Raw genomic sequence first — 16,202 nt, 5'->3', positions numbered from 1 at the left:
AAACGGTGTCTTCATTTGCTTTTTGAAAAAATACTACAAAAGGAAGCACAAAGAAAACATGGATGTCGCTGCCTCTCTTGTTCTGGTAAAAAGCCCACCCAGGTGCATGCTGGTTCTACAGTACCTGCCTACCTACCTATATAACCGCAGGTGCACACAGTTTTACCCAATTCATTAACAAAAGAAAACAAAATCATAATTATGCAAAAAATACTACTTATTAGTAAAACAACTAAATATTATTAACAAATAAATAGCTCCTACACACTATTTCCCTTATTCAATGCAAAGTTAGTTCTATTGTGATCTATGCAAACTCAATAAAGCACTTATCTGTAGTGTACACACTATTACCTAGTACCTTTTACAGTGTATTACTGTGGCACTATCATGGTACAGTGTTTATTCAGTACAAATTAATTCACCTTTTTTTTTCTTATCACATAGTCACATTGGGCGACCTGTCCAGGGTGTACCCTGCCTTCGCCCAATGTCGGCTGGGATCGGCTCCAGCCCCCCCGCGACCCCTAACGGGATAAGCGGTTGCAGATGGATGGATGGATGGATGGATGGATGGATCACATAGTTTTGTAGTTTAAGACTTCTGCAACACCGCAACTTCCCATTGCAAAGTACATATCTATCTACATAAATAAATACAAGGCTATCTTGTGCCAACAAATATTGCTGCTTTAAACAAACCTTAACAAGATTGTTTTGTCTTGTATTAGTTAATTAATCAAATATATCTGTTGAAGAATATGAATGATAGCAGCTTACTGTCCCGTTTTACTTTTTGCTGCTGCTGCTGTTGTTTACATCTTAAACGTAGGAAATGGCAGTGAAAGACATCTGGTAACATGATCTCATACTGAACATAATGTAATGTACAATTATTTAATGACGCTCGAGAGGAGTCTGAATTAATCAGCAACTGTTTTGATAATCGATGAATCATTTAATTGACTTTTCAGGCTGAAATGAAAAGAATTTGCGGTTTCCAGCCTCCAAAAATGTGAGAACGAGCTTTTTATATTGTACTGTAATGTAAAGTGAATATCTTTTGGTTTCAGACAGTTGGTCAAACGAAACAAGATATTTGGAGACTTGCCTTGAGCTCTGAGATAGATATTTTTCACTATATGATATAGACAAAATGAATAATCGGTTAATGAAAAAAGATTAATGGATAGTTTTAGCCCTGAATGACATTAACACACAAAAAAGTAATTTTTTTTTCAAAAACTCCTTTATTTTGAGTTATATTAGGACTTCACAGGCATAGTTATTGATTATAAACCAACAGATTTGATGTTTTTTTTGGCAGGACATACTGGATGAACGCACACACACAGGAAGGACGAATAAATACACCTCTTAAACAACTGACTAGTAAAGTTAACGCAGTACAAAATCTAAAAGCAATGTATTCGTTTACAAGTTGTGCTGCATAACAGTAAACCTTTATGAAATGCACGGCCGCTCTAATACCATGCTGAGGGGTTTCATTAGTAAAAAAAAAACTGTGCTATTGTTGTGGTTTTTAGCTGGCACTAAAACATTAAATGTTGCTTGAGGTATTGATAAAACATTACAAGACAAAAGGAGATGACAAGAATCAACCGATGACTTTGACACAACGAATAAGGCAGTGAGAGTCCGGAGGCTCCCTCGGGACAGATTCTGTCCCCCGTCTGTTGCACAGATCACCAACAAATACTGACAACACACACTCACTTCAGGCGACCTCGTGCAATCAGGGTAAATAAGGTCACTGATCCATCAGGTCACTCGCCCAGTTGTCAGTCCTGGAGACTGTCTTCGCCGTCACAAGTATGGCTGTCTACTGGTGATGCATTAACAGGGATGATCCTTCTGGACAAGGCTCGATCAGACCCCCAGTTAGGGAATGACAAGGTTTCAGTCTGTAGACCTCCTGGGCACGCTCCTCCCTGCTCCAGTGTTGACTCCAGTAGCTGTGTAGATGTCTCTGTATGTGTTTGAATGTGTGTGTGTGTCTGTGTTTAACGGCTGAGGCTGGAAGGTGAGATCACAGTTTGGGTGGGTTAGCCAGCTTAATCTTCAGGTTCTCTGCCAGCTTGTCCAGGAACTCAAAGGTGTTCAAGTAGTCGACACGTGTCACTCTGCAAACAGAGAAAACAAGGAGAAAGGTTTGAATAATTCCCACACTGAAACTATTATCCATCTGTTCTGAAAATGTATACACACCCGTAAACTGTGGCAAGATATTTATAGATTTGATCTTGGATAATATTATCTGTAACTATGAACTTCTACTGGAAAATGTATTTTTTGTTGTTTATTTAAGGTTCAACATATGAGAGAGAGTATTTTTCTAATCAATCATATTATAATTGTACTACTGAGTGTTAGCTAATGAAGACACTAACCCTGATAGGCCTTTGATGCAGATAGCCAAATCCTTGGTCATGAAACCGGCCTCGATGGTCTCGATGCAAACGGCCTCCAGCGCCTCGGAGAACACTCTTAGCTCTGTGTTGTTGTCCAGCTTTGCCCGGTGGAGCAGGCCCCGCGTCCACGCAAAGATGGAGGCTGTAGCACACAAACACCCAATGATTAGTACATTAATCCATACACAGTATATTAAACACAGTGCATGTAATATCAATAAAGATTACATTAATAGAACCTTTGTTTTTTGGGGGTTATGTTTGGGTAAAAATGGTAATTTTTCTTACCTATGGGATTGGTGGAGGTCTCTTTCCCCTGCTGGTGTTGTCTGTAGTGGCGAGTCACTGTGCCGTGGGCGGCCTCAGACTCCACTGTGCGTCCATCAGGACAGATCAGCACACTGGACATCATACCCAGGGAGCCGTAGCCTGAAAAAGTCAAACAAAACTACATAAACAACAGAACATCTTTAAACCTGAGACCAAAATCAAATGCAGAGTTTCTACATCATTCCTCACATAACTTGCATAATGGAAATGTTTCCACCAACCTTGCGCCACAGAGTCAGATTGTACGTCTCCATCGTAGTTCTTGCAGGCCCAAATGAAGCCTCCCTCAGATTTCATGGCCTGGGCCACCATGTCATCTATCAGACGGTGCTCATACCAGATTTTTTTGGCCTCGAACTGAGCACGGTATTCCCTGGAAACACAAGAAGGTGGACAGTTGTTATCTCCATCTAGGATAAGAGTGTGAGCGTACTTGTGAAAGAGAGAGAGACAGAGTGTGTTTGTGTGGATTTTAAAGTCCTTACTTCTCGTAGATCTCCTGGAAGATGTCTTTGAAGCGGCCGTCGTACTTCTTCAGGATGGTGTTCTTGGTGCTCAGGTAGAGAGGCCAGCTTTTGTTGATAGCCATCTGGAAGGAGCTGTGGGCAAAGTCTTTGATGGACGCATCTGTGTTGTACATCCCCATGGCTACACCACCTGTGCCTGTACACACAAATATATATACGTTAAGTATAGTACACTCACATAATGCTGTGCAGTACCATCACATGCACATGTATATACAGTATGCACACCTTTATTTGAGTGGCTGTGTTCATTAGTTTAGTATAACTAAATAAACAACACAACACGCTCTTTCAAACGTAGACAAACACAGAGAGGAAAAACAAATCCTGTTTGGTAGTCGTCATTACTCAACATTTCTAATCTATTTCAGCTCAGTGTTTGGTTTTGAGTCATATAACAGGTGAATAGCAACAAATAGATAAGCCATATCTAATAGTTCCCCATTTACAATGTGAACACAATGGAATATGTGTTTGTAAAAGCTTCTCTGGTGCCAGTCCAGCTTAGTTATATTGACTGACACGCAGTTACACATCCACATTACGATATTTGACATCTTTGCTCCACAATATTTTTCATTATAGATTAATTGAGGGCTGATGTGTGTATATCTGCACACCTGAGGCACGTGTATCTATGAGACTAAAAGTAAACTGTCATGCTTGTTGTGTATCTTGCCCGACCCACTTTCCCACCTGGCTGGTCGGGAGCGTGTTCGTGCATCGGGGCTGGCTGTGTTCTTTCTTACCTTTAAAGTCATAGATTACATATTTAACTGGCTCGCCGTTTTCGGGCGTGTAGGTCATCTCCACTTTCCCAGGCCCAGGCACCACAAAGTCTGTGGCTTTGTACTGTGGGGAGCACAAGGAGACAGACAAAAAGGTTAATAATACTACTAATTGCCGTTTGACCTCGCTTAACCACGCAACTGTTAAAGACAGCTTTTGAAAGGTGTCAACCCCGTCCTATAAAATTGTGTGAGATCAAATTTCAAATGACAAATGACCAAGACATTAACACCTCGGAAGGACTGGGCTGTCGCCACCAGTGCTGTCAGCAGAGTATTTAACACGTACACCTCTGACAGCCTTGCGGTATTGTGTAACTCACAGCCATTTGACACTCCACCTGCCTTAATCTCCCTTGAGGAGAGGACTGTTGAGTTTGGCAAGGCGCCACATCTAACATGATTTAGTGCTGTGACGTTGCTGCAACGTTGCTGCAACGTTGCTGCAACTTGTCCAGAGGTAGTACATTATGTCCAAAGGACAGCTGATGAAATATATTTATTGTCTAAGTCTCTCCTGACAACCCTGTGATGTCTGATATAACCTGAATTACTCACTGAGCTCATACATGAGTTGACAGTTAGTCAGTAGGCAGTTTGTTATTATTGTACAGTAGTGGTTGTGTCAGATAATTAAAGGAGTTGGTATAAGTTTTGTCTGCGCGTTGATAAAGACTCTCACATGATTGCTACACAGTTACAGTTGCTCCTTTTAGCTGCCATGTTTGGAAGTTTGATCTCACACCAACTTGCAATTTTTCAATGTTTTGCGCCTTTCAGAAACAAGTTAAAAAACAGTGAGTGCATACTCTTCAGACATCATCAACTACCGGCCAACAGGGTACCTGATCTCCGTGGGCGTGTCTGCCAATGACGATGGGCTTGATCCAGCCCGGCACCAGGCGGGGGATGTTCTTGCAGAGGATTGGCTCCCTGAACACCGTGCCTCCCAGGATGTTACGGATGGTGCCGTTGGGCGAACGCCACATCTGCTTCAGCTTGAACTCCTCCACGCGGTTCTCATCCGGCGTGATGGTGGCGCACTTGACGCCGACGTTGTACCGCCGGACTGCCTCCGCCGCCTCAACTGTCACCTTGTCGTCTGTGGCGTCTCGGTTCTCCATACCGAGGTCGTAGCTTTGCAGGAACAGACAAAGAGAATATAGTATGAATTAATAGTACCGGAGATAAAGCATCCATAAAGCATGCATAATGCTTTTTTTGTTTAACAAAACATGCCACGCTACAGGATGTATCAATGTTAATAAATAACTTTGCCTAAATCAAATATTGTCACAAGTTTCCTGATTTACTTCTGGAAATATTTGATCATAGAGTAAATAAACACGCCTAAGAATCTGCTAAATATTCAATGACCGCTCCTACTACTTGACACTTTTTGATACTAAATGCCACAGACATATTTCAGTCAGTAGTCCAAAAGATTCATATCTGTGTGCTTGTGTATGAGAGTATGTAGAGATGTAATGGACCAGACAAGAAGTCCATTTATAATCCCGACAGCAGAGGCACGCGGCACCATAAACTAAGGCAAGAGGGACAGTGATTATTTAAGCTTCAGTTGCAGAGACGCCCTGGAGCACAACAAAGCACTAAAAGTGAACATATGCCACTGTTTTAGTTGGCAAGAAGCAAGTCTGTAAATGTCACAGCACAGTGGCTGTGATGTGCTTCATAACCACTGTGTCAAAGGGCATGAACGACATTAATGAGTAGTGAAAGGGAGCGTGAGTTTGCTTCCAACTTGAGGAATAACTCAAATTGCTGCCAGGGCTTTATTCCCTTTAGTCCACATCTTGGCTAATTATAATTCTTGCAAGACCTGACACAGAGTTTGCATCAAGAATAGTGATTAACCTCCTGGCCCACTTCCTCCACAGTACTGTGCTCACCCTGTTCTTTCTTTTATGCCTGTTACTCGCCTAACTGAGAGGGAGATCTGCAAAACCAGCCAGTAACGCAAAGACAAAGGAAGCGATTGTGCAATGACGACCGGCTCTCTACCAAGATAGCTGGAGAAGTCGCTCCACTTGTTACACTCGTACTGGAGGAACCTCACAAACTGTTGAGAGGACAAAGTATGCTTCATCTGAAAACTGGCTCAATGTGCTTATCATTCCCTTCAAGTGTTGTGTATGTGTTTTCGGGTGAACCCGTTGGCATTGTTTGAAAGCAGCTATGACCTTTTACCCACTTTTTTTTCTTCCCTTCCCCCTGAAAGCCAGTACCAAGCCTAAACAAGAGGACGCTCAACATGCACTGTGCATGCACTGAGGAAAGAAAGAGACGATTAGAAAGCTTTAAACGAACAGATTCAGGTTTAACAAGTATGTTGTACTGGTTTGTTCTTATGTGTTTGATTGTAATGTCACTTTTCAACCTTTGACACTTATTAAACAGGTTAATGTATTCCTCAGACACTCAAAAAAAAACGAAAAAGCGTTAATCTGAATGCATTTACCCTTTTTATTTCTACATTACTATCAAATTTCTGTGTTTTTAAAGTTTAAAATGAGATTTATCTATTTGACAAAATGTCCTGAAGAGATCTCAATGCCAATGGGTTATAGTTTGTTTTTCCAGCAGCCTGCTTATTGACATTTTAGTTAGATATTGAGTATTTATTACACCATATTTAATCAAACGTGCACTATCAATGTCTGCTGCACAATAAATCATTAACTTTTTACAATGCGATACATGATGTGATAATTCTGTAATGCTGTGAAACATCTATCTGAAAAAGGAAGCTAAAGTTCAAAGTGTTTCCCACAACGCAGTATGACGATATGATTCATTATGAAGGACGGGAACATTAGGGTCTTGAACTTCACGTAAAAAGGTCATGCAAATAACATATAACTCCGAACAAAGTCCATGCAAGAGATAAGAGGAGCAGCGAGGTCAAATGAAGAAACGGATGCTCCCATTATTCAGGGTGCCGATTGTAAATGGCCACTATTCATGAGAAAATGATTTTCTCTGTAAAAATGTTTAGGAAGATCAACCAGTTCTCAGTATCAGGCCCTTAAAAAAACGCCTACTCGAATCATTCATAGACAGAACTACTTGTGCTACAATTACAAGGGATTTCCGTCCCTAAACAGGAGAAATTGTGAGATTACTTGAACATAAGATGGTGTCATGGTTGAGGTAGAACAATAGTGCGATATGTCTTGAATAAGTTGAACAATACTTGTAAAGAAATCTCTTTTCCACTACTTATTTATACTCACAGAACTTTTCTATAATAATAATAATGCTTATCTATAAAGCGTGTTTGCTTTAAAAAGGGAAGGCAATTAAATCATTAAAGTGAAAAACTATTTCTATTATCACACTGCTACATTTTCAGTACTTTTCAGAAGTGGGTGAGATAATCACATTGAGCAATCACGCACCTACCTACCGGTTTGTAGGTGAGATAACATTCTTTTGTCAGGCACAATGGTCAGTGTTTACTATAACAAAGCCAAGCACCTTTTCATTGAATGCTAATCAATCAGATACTCTTGCTGTTCGCACTCTCAATTGGGCCAGGACAAACAAGCCAAACTAGAAACCCCAGCACTGCAGGAACTTCAACCTGATTTTCTTTTTCATTCAGTTTCACCTAGTCGTCACTACTGGGAGCACCCGTTACTACACTACCCCCTTCCCTCGGGTAGAAAGGAGCCTATTCAAAACAGTGATTTGATGACAGACTGCATATCTACATAAATGCTTGTCTAAACTCCAGAACAGGCATTTAAAACCCCAGGTGTACTGGCGAGAGAAAGTCCTGCACTTTTAAAAAGAACATGAAAGCATCCAAAAGACAAAGTTGCCCTGTGGTCATCACACTGAGGTGTATTCACCTGTGCAGGTCGAGATCCAGGTACGGGAAGATGAGTTTCTCCTTAATGAGCTCCCAGATGACTCGAGTCATCTCATCTCCCTGCATCTCCACCACGGAGCCGGCCTTGATCTTCTGGGACATCTTTGAGCCTGTCGGTGGACACAGGGGACATAGTAGGAGAGACAAAAAGAGAGATGGAGTAAGGGACAGGACATGTCAGAGATAGTGGCAGCGATAGTGGTATTTTATCTTTATTTATTTAACCAGAGAAGTCTCATTGAGATTAGAACATCTCTTTTTCAAGAGAGCCCTGGTGAAGACAGCAGCAATGGGGTGTTTCAAACCAGATATATACAAACATTTAAAACACATAAAACAAGCATGCAGTGTCAAGTCACAGTATACAACATACACGCAAACGTTAAAAACACAAAACAAAACGTACAGTATCATGTGTACAAGGTCATGTGCCCAGGAAGAATGAATGAATGAATTAATGAATCAATCAATCAATCAATCAAACAATCAGTCAATCAATCTATCTATCCAGCCTAAACAACATACATTTGCAGGTTAGATTTTGTTTGTCACTGTAAAACTGAATAACTTTCTTTTACTCTTAGTCTGACAGAATAAAATGTTTGAAGATAAATACTGGCACAGTTTTTACTCTTTTTTTGTATTATAAAGTAAATTGATAAGCAATTACTCAAATTAGTAACAGAATAATCAATGAATGAATTCATTCAGACCATAAACTAGGAGTAGCCAGACCAGTGACTCAGCATTTATTTGCTCCACCTGATTTACTCCATAATCCTCTTAAGTCTGTCAAAGTGAACCCAAACAACAAATCCCTGCAGCATATGGTTAACCAATACCAACAAACTTAACTCAGGGTCCTTTCTACTTCAGCTTATGCAATTAAAGACTTATAAAATGTGGATATAGCTTTTTTTCTCCTATAAATGTGCATGTAGCTACCTTTAATGTTTGCCTGTATGATCACTTGGTTGTTGGCTTTTCACCACAGTGAAAGTTAGTTTCACAACCTGCAGATTTGTATCTTTTTTTGGGGGGAAATAACAGGAAAAGTTACATAATAAATAGATGGGCTGTTCATCGCATGATGGGGAGGAGACTGCTGACAGCCAGAGGCAGTCTGTCTGTCAGACAGGAGGAATGCAAACAGTTAACAGTTTGATAAATAGCTTATTGGCCTACCAATAAATGACAGGAAGGAGTTGCAATAGGCCTTACTGATCATAATAAAGAGATATGTTGCTGCACATATGATTTAATTTCAATAAAGACCTCCATATCCTCCATAGCTTGACTGAAGCTACTGGGTGTATCAACACAATGAGATTTCATTTCCCTGTATCGTTACATCGCCACCATTGCATCCTGCAGCAAGCACAGTTTGATACGTTGTTAATAACGCCTACCTTGTTTGGTTTAAAGGTCCACGACACAGTGAGAGAGACGAGAGGAAGAGGAGGAGGACTGATGTGTTGCTGCTGCTGCTGCTGGTTCAGGCTGAGAGCTGAGAGAGAAGAGAAGAGAGGAGCTGCAGGCAGGTAGACGGCTTCCACGTCCCACAGAACTCACGCTGCTGACGTGATTACTGGCCAATCAGAGAAGAGAGGAAAAAACTAACAGCCAATCAGATGAGCCCACACAGCGGGAGGGGCGTGACTTGGGGACTGCAAACGAGGCTCGCTGATTGGTCAGAGACATGTTCCACCACATAGAATGGAGATGTCTAGATAGATAGATAGATAGATAGATAGATAGATAGATGAATGAATGAAAGACTTTATTTCGAACATAAAAATAAATAAAAACAGATACAAAATAATAACAAACAAAACAAGAGTAACAGTGTCCGAAAAGGAGTAGGTAGAAGTAAAACTTATATTTCCCTACCCCTTTCTCACTTCTCATTTATTAACTCATATATCATAGAATGATAATATAATATAATATATAAACTATACCAGATTTATTTACATCCCAAATTAAATATATGAACAGCATCCCAAGTTTATTTACAACCCACATATCCATCCGGAGTTAAAAAGTAGATAGGGGAGAGTGGGGTAAAATGAGCCAGTGGGTAAGTTGACCCACCCCCTGTATCTTGGCAACTGTGATTATGTTTTGTCATGTGACCATAAATTCAGGAAGTACCCATCATTTCTATCTTGCTGTGATGGAGTTAAGCACATGGGAGAAGTAGTAAGTACTTTTTTACACCAAAAACAGTTTTTTCCCTATCAAAGTACATTTTCTGCATGTCAGGAATAATGAATGTTAGGTCAAAGCAAATTTATCCAGGTCTAAAAAAATATATTATACATGTTGGTGATTTACTAAGATATAACACCATGTTAATCCCTTCACTAAAGATTAGCCTGAATTGCTAAACTGGGCCATTTTTTCCAAAATGGTAGCTATGGGGCAAAGTGAGCCAAAGGCTATGGGGTAAGTTGAGCCACTGGCTCACTAATATTCTACTATTATTCCGAGCCACTGGCTCAACTTACCCCACCATAAATTAACCAAATTAATTCTCTGATGTATAAAATGGTATTACTGTTGAGTGTTACACAACTTGGTTTGATTTTTTTATGTGTTAACCTTTATAGAAGAGGGAGATAAAGGAAGTAAAAACAGTTGGTTATAGTGGAACAGCAGAGGCAAAGAGGGTCCTCACAGAGGAGGTAGAGAAGGAGCTTGCAGACCATATCAAGAAGCTGGCTGAACAGTTCCACGGCCTTACTCCAAAGAAATGCTGTGAACTGGCATTGGAATTGGCAGAAAGAACAACCTTCCTGTCCCCAACAACTGGAAAGAGCAGGGTTTAGCAGGTAGGCCTAGGTCAAACCAAAGACCAAGACGAAAATCACAGCGTACAGCAGTTCTGAGGAGAGTGTGATGCCATCCCATTTGATGACACTTCTGAGCATGAGAGTTCTAATGATGAGAGAAGTGAATCAGACATCTCAGATCTGTTAGTTGGTGACTTTGTCATAGTAAACTTTGTATCCAAAGGCAGAAGCTACCATTACACTGGCTTGGTTGAGAGCCTGGAGGGCAACGAAATGAGTGCAAGATTTCTCAGAAGAATCCGGGGGAACACTTGACGTGAGAAGCCCACCTTTGTATTCAAGGAAAAGGATGAGGCATCTTTTCCACTGAGTGATGTGCTGAAGGAGCTACCTCAACCTCAAAAGGCTGGAGGAACTGCAAGGAGGGAGCAACAGTTCATATTTCACTGCAACCTTGACGACTGGAATATTGTTGAATATTGAATGATATTTTGATTGTTCAATGGTCTTGAAACTCACAGGTGGTTTGTTCTCACAAGTTCATAACTGTGAAACTGTTTGTTAACACACTTATGCTGAGGTTTAAACTTAAAAACTCAGATGTTCAGTTTACCCCACGATGGCTCAACTTACCCACTGACTCGGATCATTTCATTTGATAGGAGAGATCCTGAATTTAAGGTTCAAGTTTTCATTCTGCTTCTGTCTCATTTTTCCTAACCTCGAGGACAGCATAAGTAAAAATTGGCTCATCTTACCCCACTCTCCCCTATAAACCAACCCTTAACACAACCCTTATTGCAACTCTTCCACAACCATATACCTCCCAAAAATATCTAGATAGATAGATAGATAGTAACTTTATTGATCCCAAGGGAAATTCAAGTTTCCAGCATCACAGTTCCATAGTGCAAAACTATGTCACCCGATGTATTTTATTTATTTATTTTTCTCTTCTGTTTGTTTCTGTTTGTCTTGACAAATTTCACCTGTTTTGTCTTGCTTCACTAAATAAAATAAATAAATAAATAAATTATATTAAGGCTTAAATGTAGGCCTAATTAAGGGCGTGGCCGCTTAGGTGGGTGCTGACCGGAAATTAAAATTCAAAACCAGAAATGGACAAACGAGACAATTAAGTGTGCGCCCCCTGCAGGTGGTGGAATAAACATCACGTCGAGGGAAGCCAGGTGAAGGAGACATCCATTGATTAGAAACTTCATACCACTGCTACACTGACTCTGGAGGGGAAACGAAATAATAAAGGAAGCCACTGAAAGGACACAACATTAGCAACTCCAGGCTAATTAAAATAAAACAACCACCAAGAGAGTTAGCAAGTTTTTTTGTAGTCTAAACAAATCTAGCTGTCAGCAATGAGTGAAACAGCCTGAGCTGATGGTTGGATGGGGATGGAGAACCTGTGGAGCAGACAACCAGAGTCCAGTGGGAAATATAGACACTTTGCCACCATGAGGACTTCATCAAGGTGAGTCAAACACCTCCTCTTCTCTCTGGGCTCAGGTGTTTGTGGTTGTGTTGCTTGTAATGGGTAAAAATGAATGAGCATTGTTTGCCTGAATGTGGCTTTATGTGGTGTAATATAGTCAGGGGCTGCTTATAGTGAGGTTTGGTTCACCTGTGATTGTTGTAGCCTGTGCAGAGGTCTAATGCTTGGTTGTTGTTGGATTTGTTTGGTCCTTGGTTTGGCTTTAGATTGTGCTGTGATTTATTAGCCATGCATTGATAAGGAATACTGTATGTTTCTGTATTCTGTATGTATTTGATGCATCTTTTCCTGGTATCCAAGCTCTGCAACAATACAGCATCCTCTAAGATGTTAAGGAGATAGATAAGAGATGTGTAAGTCACATAAATCTGTTGTCTGAGTGCCATCAGTCCTTCTATCAGTGTAACAGTACTTCAAATCTAACATTAACTTTGCTTGTACCAGCATGAATAACCTACGTGTCACACATTGTTTCTCTTTAGATGGTGATGCAGATTGTTTTTTTATTTAAATGCATGAGAAACGGCAATTCAGTCTGATTATCAGGCTATGAACCATCCACCATCCACCATACTGCACTCTGTGCACCGTGTAGCCTGTCACATCCAAGTTCCCATCAGTGTGGTGCAGACAGCAGGCTAGAAACGGCAGCCTCATTACTGTACATACCCAGAGACCAACCAGAAATCCTTTTACCTGCATGGCCTCATGCAGGTTTTTGGTGTGTCAGTTGTTGTAATTTGATTAAATGCAAGTTTACAGGACCACAAGATTAGCTAATTATGGCCTTCCCTGTACAAATTAAAGGCATACATTGCTGTAGTTGTATCAGGTATTTCACTGAGTAAATTTGCCCTAGTTTAACCACTCTTTAGCTTAACAGGCTTTCAAATGCCATGGAGCAGTTTAGGGAGGATTTACCTCCAAATCGTAGACCTGCAGGCACACAAAACATCCCCACTGTGCTTTCTTGAGAGGAGACATTAACCTATTCCTCTCAAAGTCTGTACATGGTCTTATAGTGATTTTAAACAGTCCTGAATCTGTGCTACACCACTGCCTGCCATGCTTGGACTGGGAGTGTGACTTCTGTCTTGAAAAGTGCAAGTGGGTTTGGTAGCTTTCCATATTCACTATTTACAACAAATATTTACAGCTATGCAGTCAAATATATCAGCAAAATGGTATTATTTTTTTACAATATCCTTTAAAAGGTCTGCTTTTGAAATGTTGCAAGATTGGTATCACAAGACCAATGAATAAATAAATAAATAAACAAATAAACAAATAAATAAATTATTGGCCCCCAAAACATGTAATACATTTTTTTTTAATTTATTGGTAAATCAAGTCAATTTTTTGTAAAACATACATACTGTAGATCCTTTGCCTCCAGTGCCGTTACTGTAGCCATAAATAATTACATTCAGTTATTTGCACTCATTTTGATGCATCAATACATGCATCTTTTTTTTTTTAGCACAGTCCTGATATAAAAAATATTTATTTATGCTTTTTTTTGTATGATGATATGACAACCTTAAACACGTACTGTAAGATACTATTCATCATATCTAAACAAAGTTTTACATCATGGCTCCTATTTGTTCTCCAATGTGAAAAAATGACAAGGTACATTTAATTACTCTGCGTAACCAATAGGAGGCAGTATCCGACTGTAAAACCAAGACTGAACAGCTTCTTCTTCTTCTTGATATCTCCAACTGCATGAAGCCATGTGGTCCTGAGGAGAGGAGAGGAGAGGAGAGGAGCGAGCAGAGCAGAGCAGTCCATCATCACAGATTCCTGTATCTTATGGAAAATCTTAATCAATTGCAAATTCTCATATAGTTAATTCCTTATTCATTTATAACTTCAGGTATTGATTGGGCTCTGTAACATGCAGTGAGGTGCTTCATGCACACAGCATCTATCGATCCGTACAGCATGTACTGGCTCTACTTTTCTTTTACGCACAGCGGTCCACATCAGGAGTAAAAGGCCACTGGCTTCCAAAAGCACCATCTCTTTGTTATCTCCCACCTCCACTTTGAACCAGGACCACGGCTTGGCAAGACCTGAAAGGCGTCACGTGACTCTTCTGCATCTGCTCTCAGTTGGAGAGAGAGAGAGAGAGAGAGAGAGAGAGAGAGAGAGAGAGAGAGAGAGAGAGAGAGAGAGAGAGAGAGAGAGAGAGAGAGAGAGAGAGAGAGAGAGAGAGAGAGAGAGAGAGAGAGAGAGAGAGAGAGAGAGAGAGAGAGAGAGAGAGAGAGAGAGAGAGAGAGAGAGAGAGAGAGAGAGAGAGAGATGAGGAGGAGCTTGCAGCGATAAGATTCCCTCCATGCTCCATCAGCATCACAAACTCTCAGTCTCTCCATCCATCCTCATCTCTCTCCAGCAGCACTTTGCTTTTTTTAAAAACACACACAAACTGGCATTATAATCTGGTTTTCTTTCTCTCCTCCGTTGGAAGGTGCTCAGGTGCATCTCACGGTTCTTACTCGTTCTCCGCTTAGTTGATTATGGTCACAACCTCCGCGGTGCCAAGGTGGAGTCGCCGCGCGTATCTCGGATCGGTGCGCTTCTCCAGGGGCTGGGATGCGCACCGGGAACCTCTCGCTTCCTGCCTAGTTTCGGGTCTGAGCAGGACTCCAGCGCTGGGGCTCCAGGGCGCCGGGGCAGGAGGACCCAGTCCACCCGGAGCAGGATGCCGGTGATGAGAGGGCTGCTGGCCCCGCAGAACACCTTCCTGGACACCATCGCCACCCGCTTCGATGGCACCCGTGAGTCACTTCAATCATTCTCTCAAAACATGCATAAGAGACAAAAAACTACACATGCATGCAGGAATTTACTCTGAGATGCAACTTTAAAAGTTTAAAAGATGTTCACTCTGCTGGATAAATTAAAGGAATAGTCTAATCTGGTCAATATGTCCATAAGGTCACATAATGTGCACCTGTCTGCACAAGAAGAGGTCAAGCCATGCTTTCACATGATGAGCACAATGAAAATAATTAGTGTAAAATAACAAATGCATGCATGTTTGCTCATAAACAGTATTGTGATCTTCTGTTTATAGTCCAGTGATGACATAAGAGAAAAAACTATGCATGCATGCAGGAATTTTCTCTGAGATGCAACTTTAAAAGTTTAAAAGATCTTCACTCTGCTGAATAAATTAAAGGAATAGTCTAGTCAATATGTCCATAAGGTCACATAATGTGCACCTGTCTGCACAAGAAGAGGTCAAGCCATGCTTTCACATGATGAGCACAATGAAAATAATTAGTGTAAAATAACAAATGCATCATTTATATGATGGCCTGTTTGCTCATAAACAGTATTGTGGTCTTCTGTTCTAGTCCAGTGATGGCAGTGTAGTGATGACATAAGAGAAAAAACTATGCATGCAGGAATTTTCTCTGAGATGCAACTTTAAAAGTTTAAAAGATGTTCACTGTGCTGAATAAATTAAATTAATTGATTAAAGGTCACATAATGTGCACCTGTCTGCACAAGAAGAGGTCAAGCCATGCTTTCACATGATGAGCACAATAGAAATAATTAGTGTAAAATAACAAATGCATCACATATATGATGACCTGTTTGCTCATAAACAGTATTGTGTTCTTCTGTTCTAGTCCAGAGTTTGCAGTGTAGTGATGACTTGCAAAATGCTTTCGAGTAGATGCATGAAACTGAAGGCTGTGATTTCGCCCACTGCTTCTGGTTTTATGACTGAGACTTCCTTAAGTGCACCACTGTGGCCTCTGTGTCTATTGTGCACACATGTGCAGGCTTCACTCTGCATTGTCTCTTTTAGTCTCACCAAAGAGGCTGCATTTCAAACAAAGCTTTTGTACTTCACTTCGCAGATTAGCCTGTTTTATTCTGATCTCCATCATAACACTTTAGCAGT

At 40.7% G+C, this 16,202-nt stretch overlaps 2 protein-coding genes across 3 annotated transcripts in view; one reads left to right on the top strand and one right to left on the bottom strand.

Annotated features, from left to right (window-relative positions):
- Positions 1 to 1,230: 1,230 nt before the first annotated feature.
- On the bottom strand, positions 1,231 to 9,553 carry idh1 (isocitrate dehydrogenase (NADP(+)) 1). The gene is made up of 9 exons (XM_074657693.1): positions 9,385 to 9,553; positions 7,956 to 8,085; positions 4,923 to 5,214; positions 4,039 to 4,141; positions 3,248 to 3,425; positions 2,984 to 3,135; positions 2,721 to 2,861; positions 2,412 to 2,574; positions 1,231 to 2,144 (listed from the first exon to the last, which is right to left on the bottom strand). Exons 2-9 carry the CDS (start codon positions 8,075 to 8,077, stop codon positions 2,051 to 2,053), a joined length of 1,245 nt encoding a protein of 414 aa, XP_074513794.1. The 5' UTR covers positions 8,078 to 8,085; positions 9,385 to 9,553; the 3' UTR covers positions 1,231 to 2,050.
- Positions 9,554 to 11,770: 2,217 nt separating this feature from the next.
- The window catches only part of kcnh3 (potassium voltage-gated channel, subfamily H (eag-related), member 3), a 159,499-nt gene continuing 155,067 nt past the window's right edge, over positions 11,771 to 16,202 (top strand). Inside the window, exon 1 of one of the 2 annotated variants that reach the window (XM_074657691.1) lies at positions 11,771 to 12,259. Coding sequence is in view for 1 of the 2 variants with exons in the window: in XM_074657690.1 (XP_074513791.1) it covers positions 14,988 to 15,063 (76 nt within the window). In the remaining variant the exon portion in view is untranslated. Of the gene's footprint in view, positions 12,260 to 14,590; positions 15,064 to 16,202 lie in introns of those variants that run through there. The other variant, XM_074657690.1, reaches the window with a different exon arrangement.

Source organism: Sebastes fasciatus, chromosome 14 (genome assembly GCF_043250625.1).
Source record: "Sebastes fasciatus isolate fSebFas1 chromosome 14, fSebFas1.pri, whole genome shotgun sequence".
NCBI lineage: Eukaryota > Metazoa > Chordata > Actinopteri > Perciformes > Sebastidae > Sebastes > Sebastes fasciatus.
The sequence above is the reverse complement of the archived record's forward strand: the minus strand, read 5'-3'. Positions and strand labels throughout refer to the sequence as shown.

Excerpts from the sequence above, each read along its gene's own strand:
- idh1 (XM_074657693.1), bottom strand. The coding sequence starts at position 8,077 with ATGTCCCAGAAGATCAAGGCCGGCTCCGTGGTGGAGATGCAGGGAGAT. Across the intron at positions 3,136-3,247 it reads TTCCAGGAGATCTACGAGAA|GGAATACCGTGCTCAGTTCG; the intron begins GTAAGGACTTTA and ends TTGTGTTTCCAG. Across the intron at positions 2,862-2,983 it reads ATCTGACTCTGTGGCGCAAG|GCTACGGCTCCCTGGGTATG; the intron begins GTTGGTGGAAAC and ends TGACTTTTTCAG.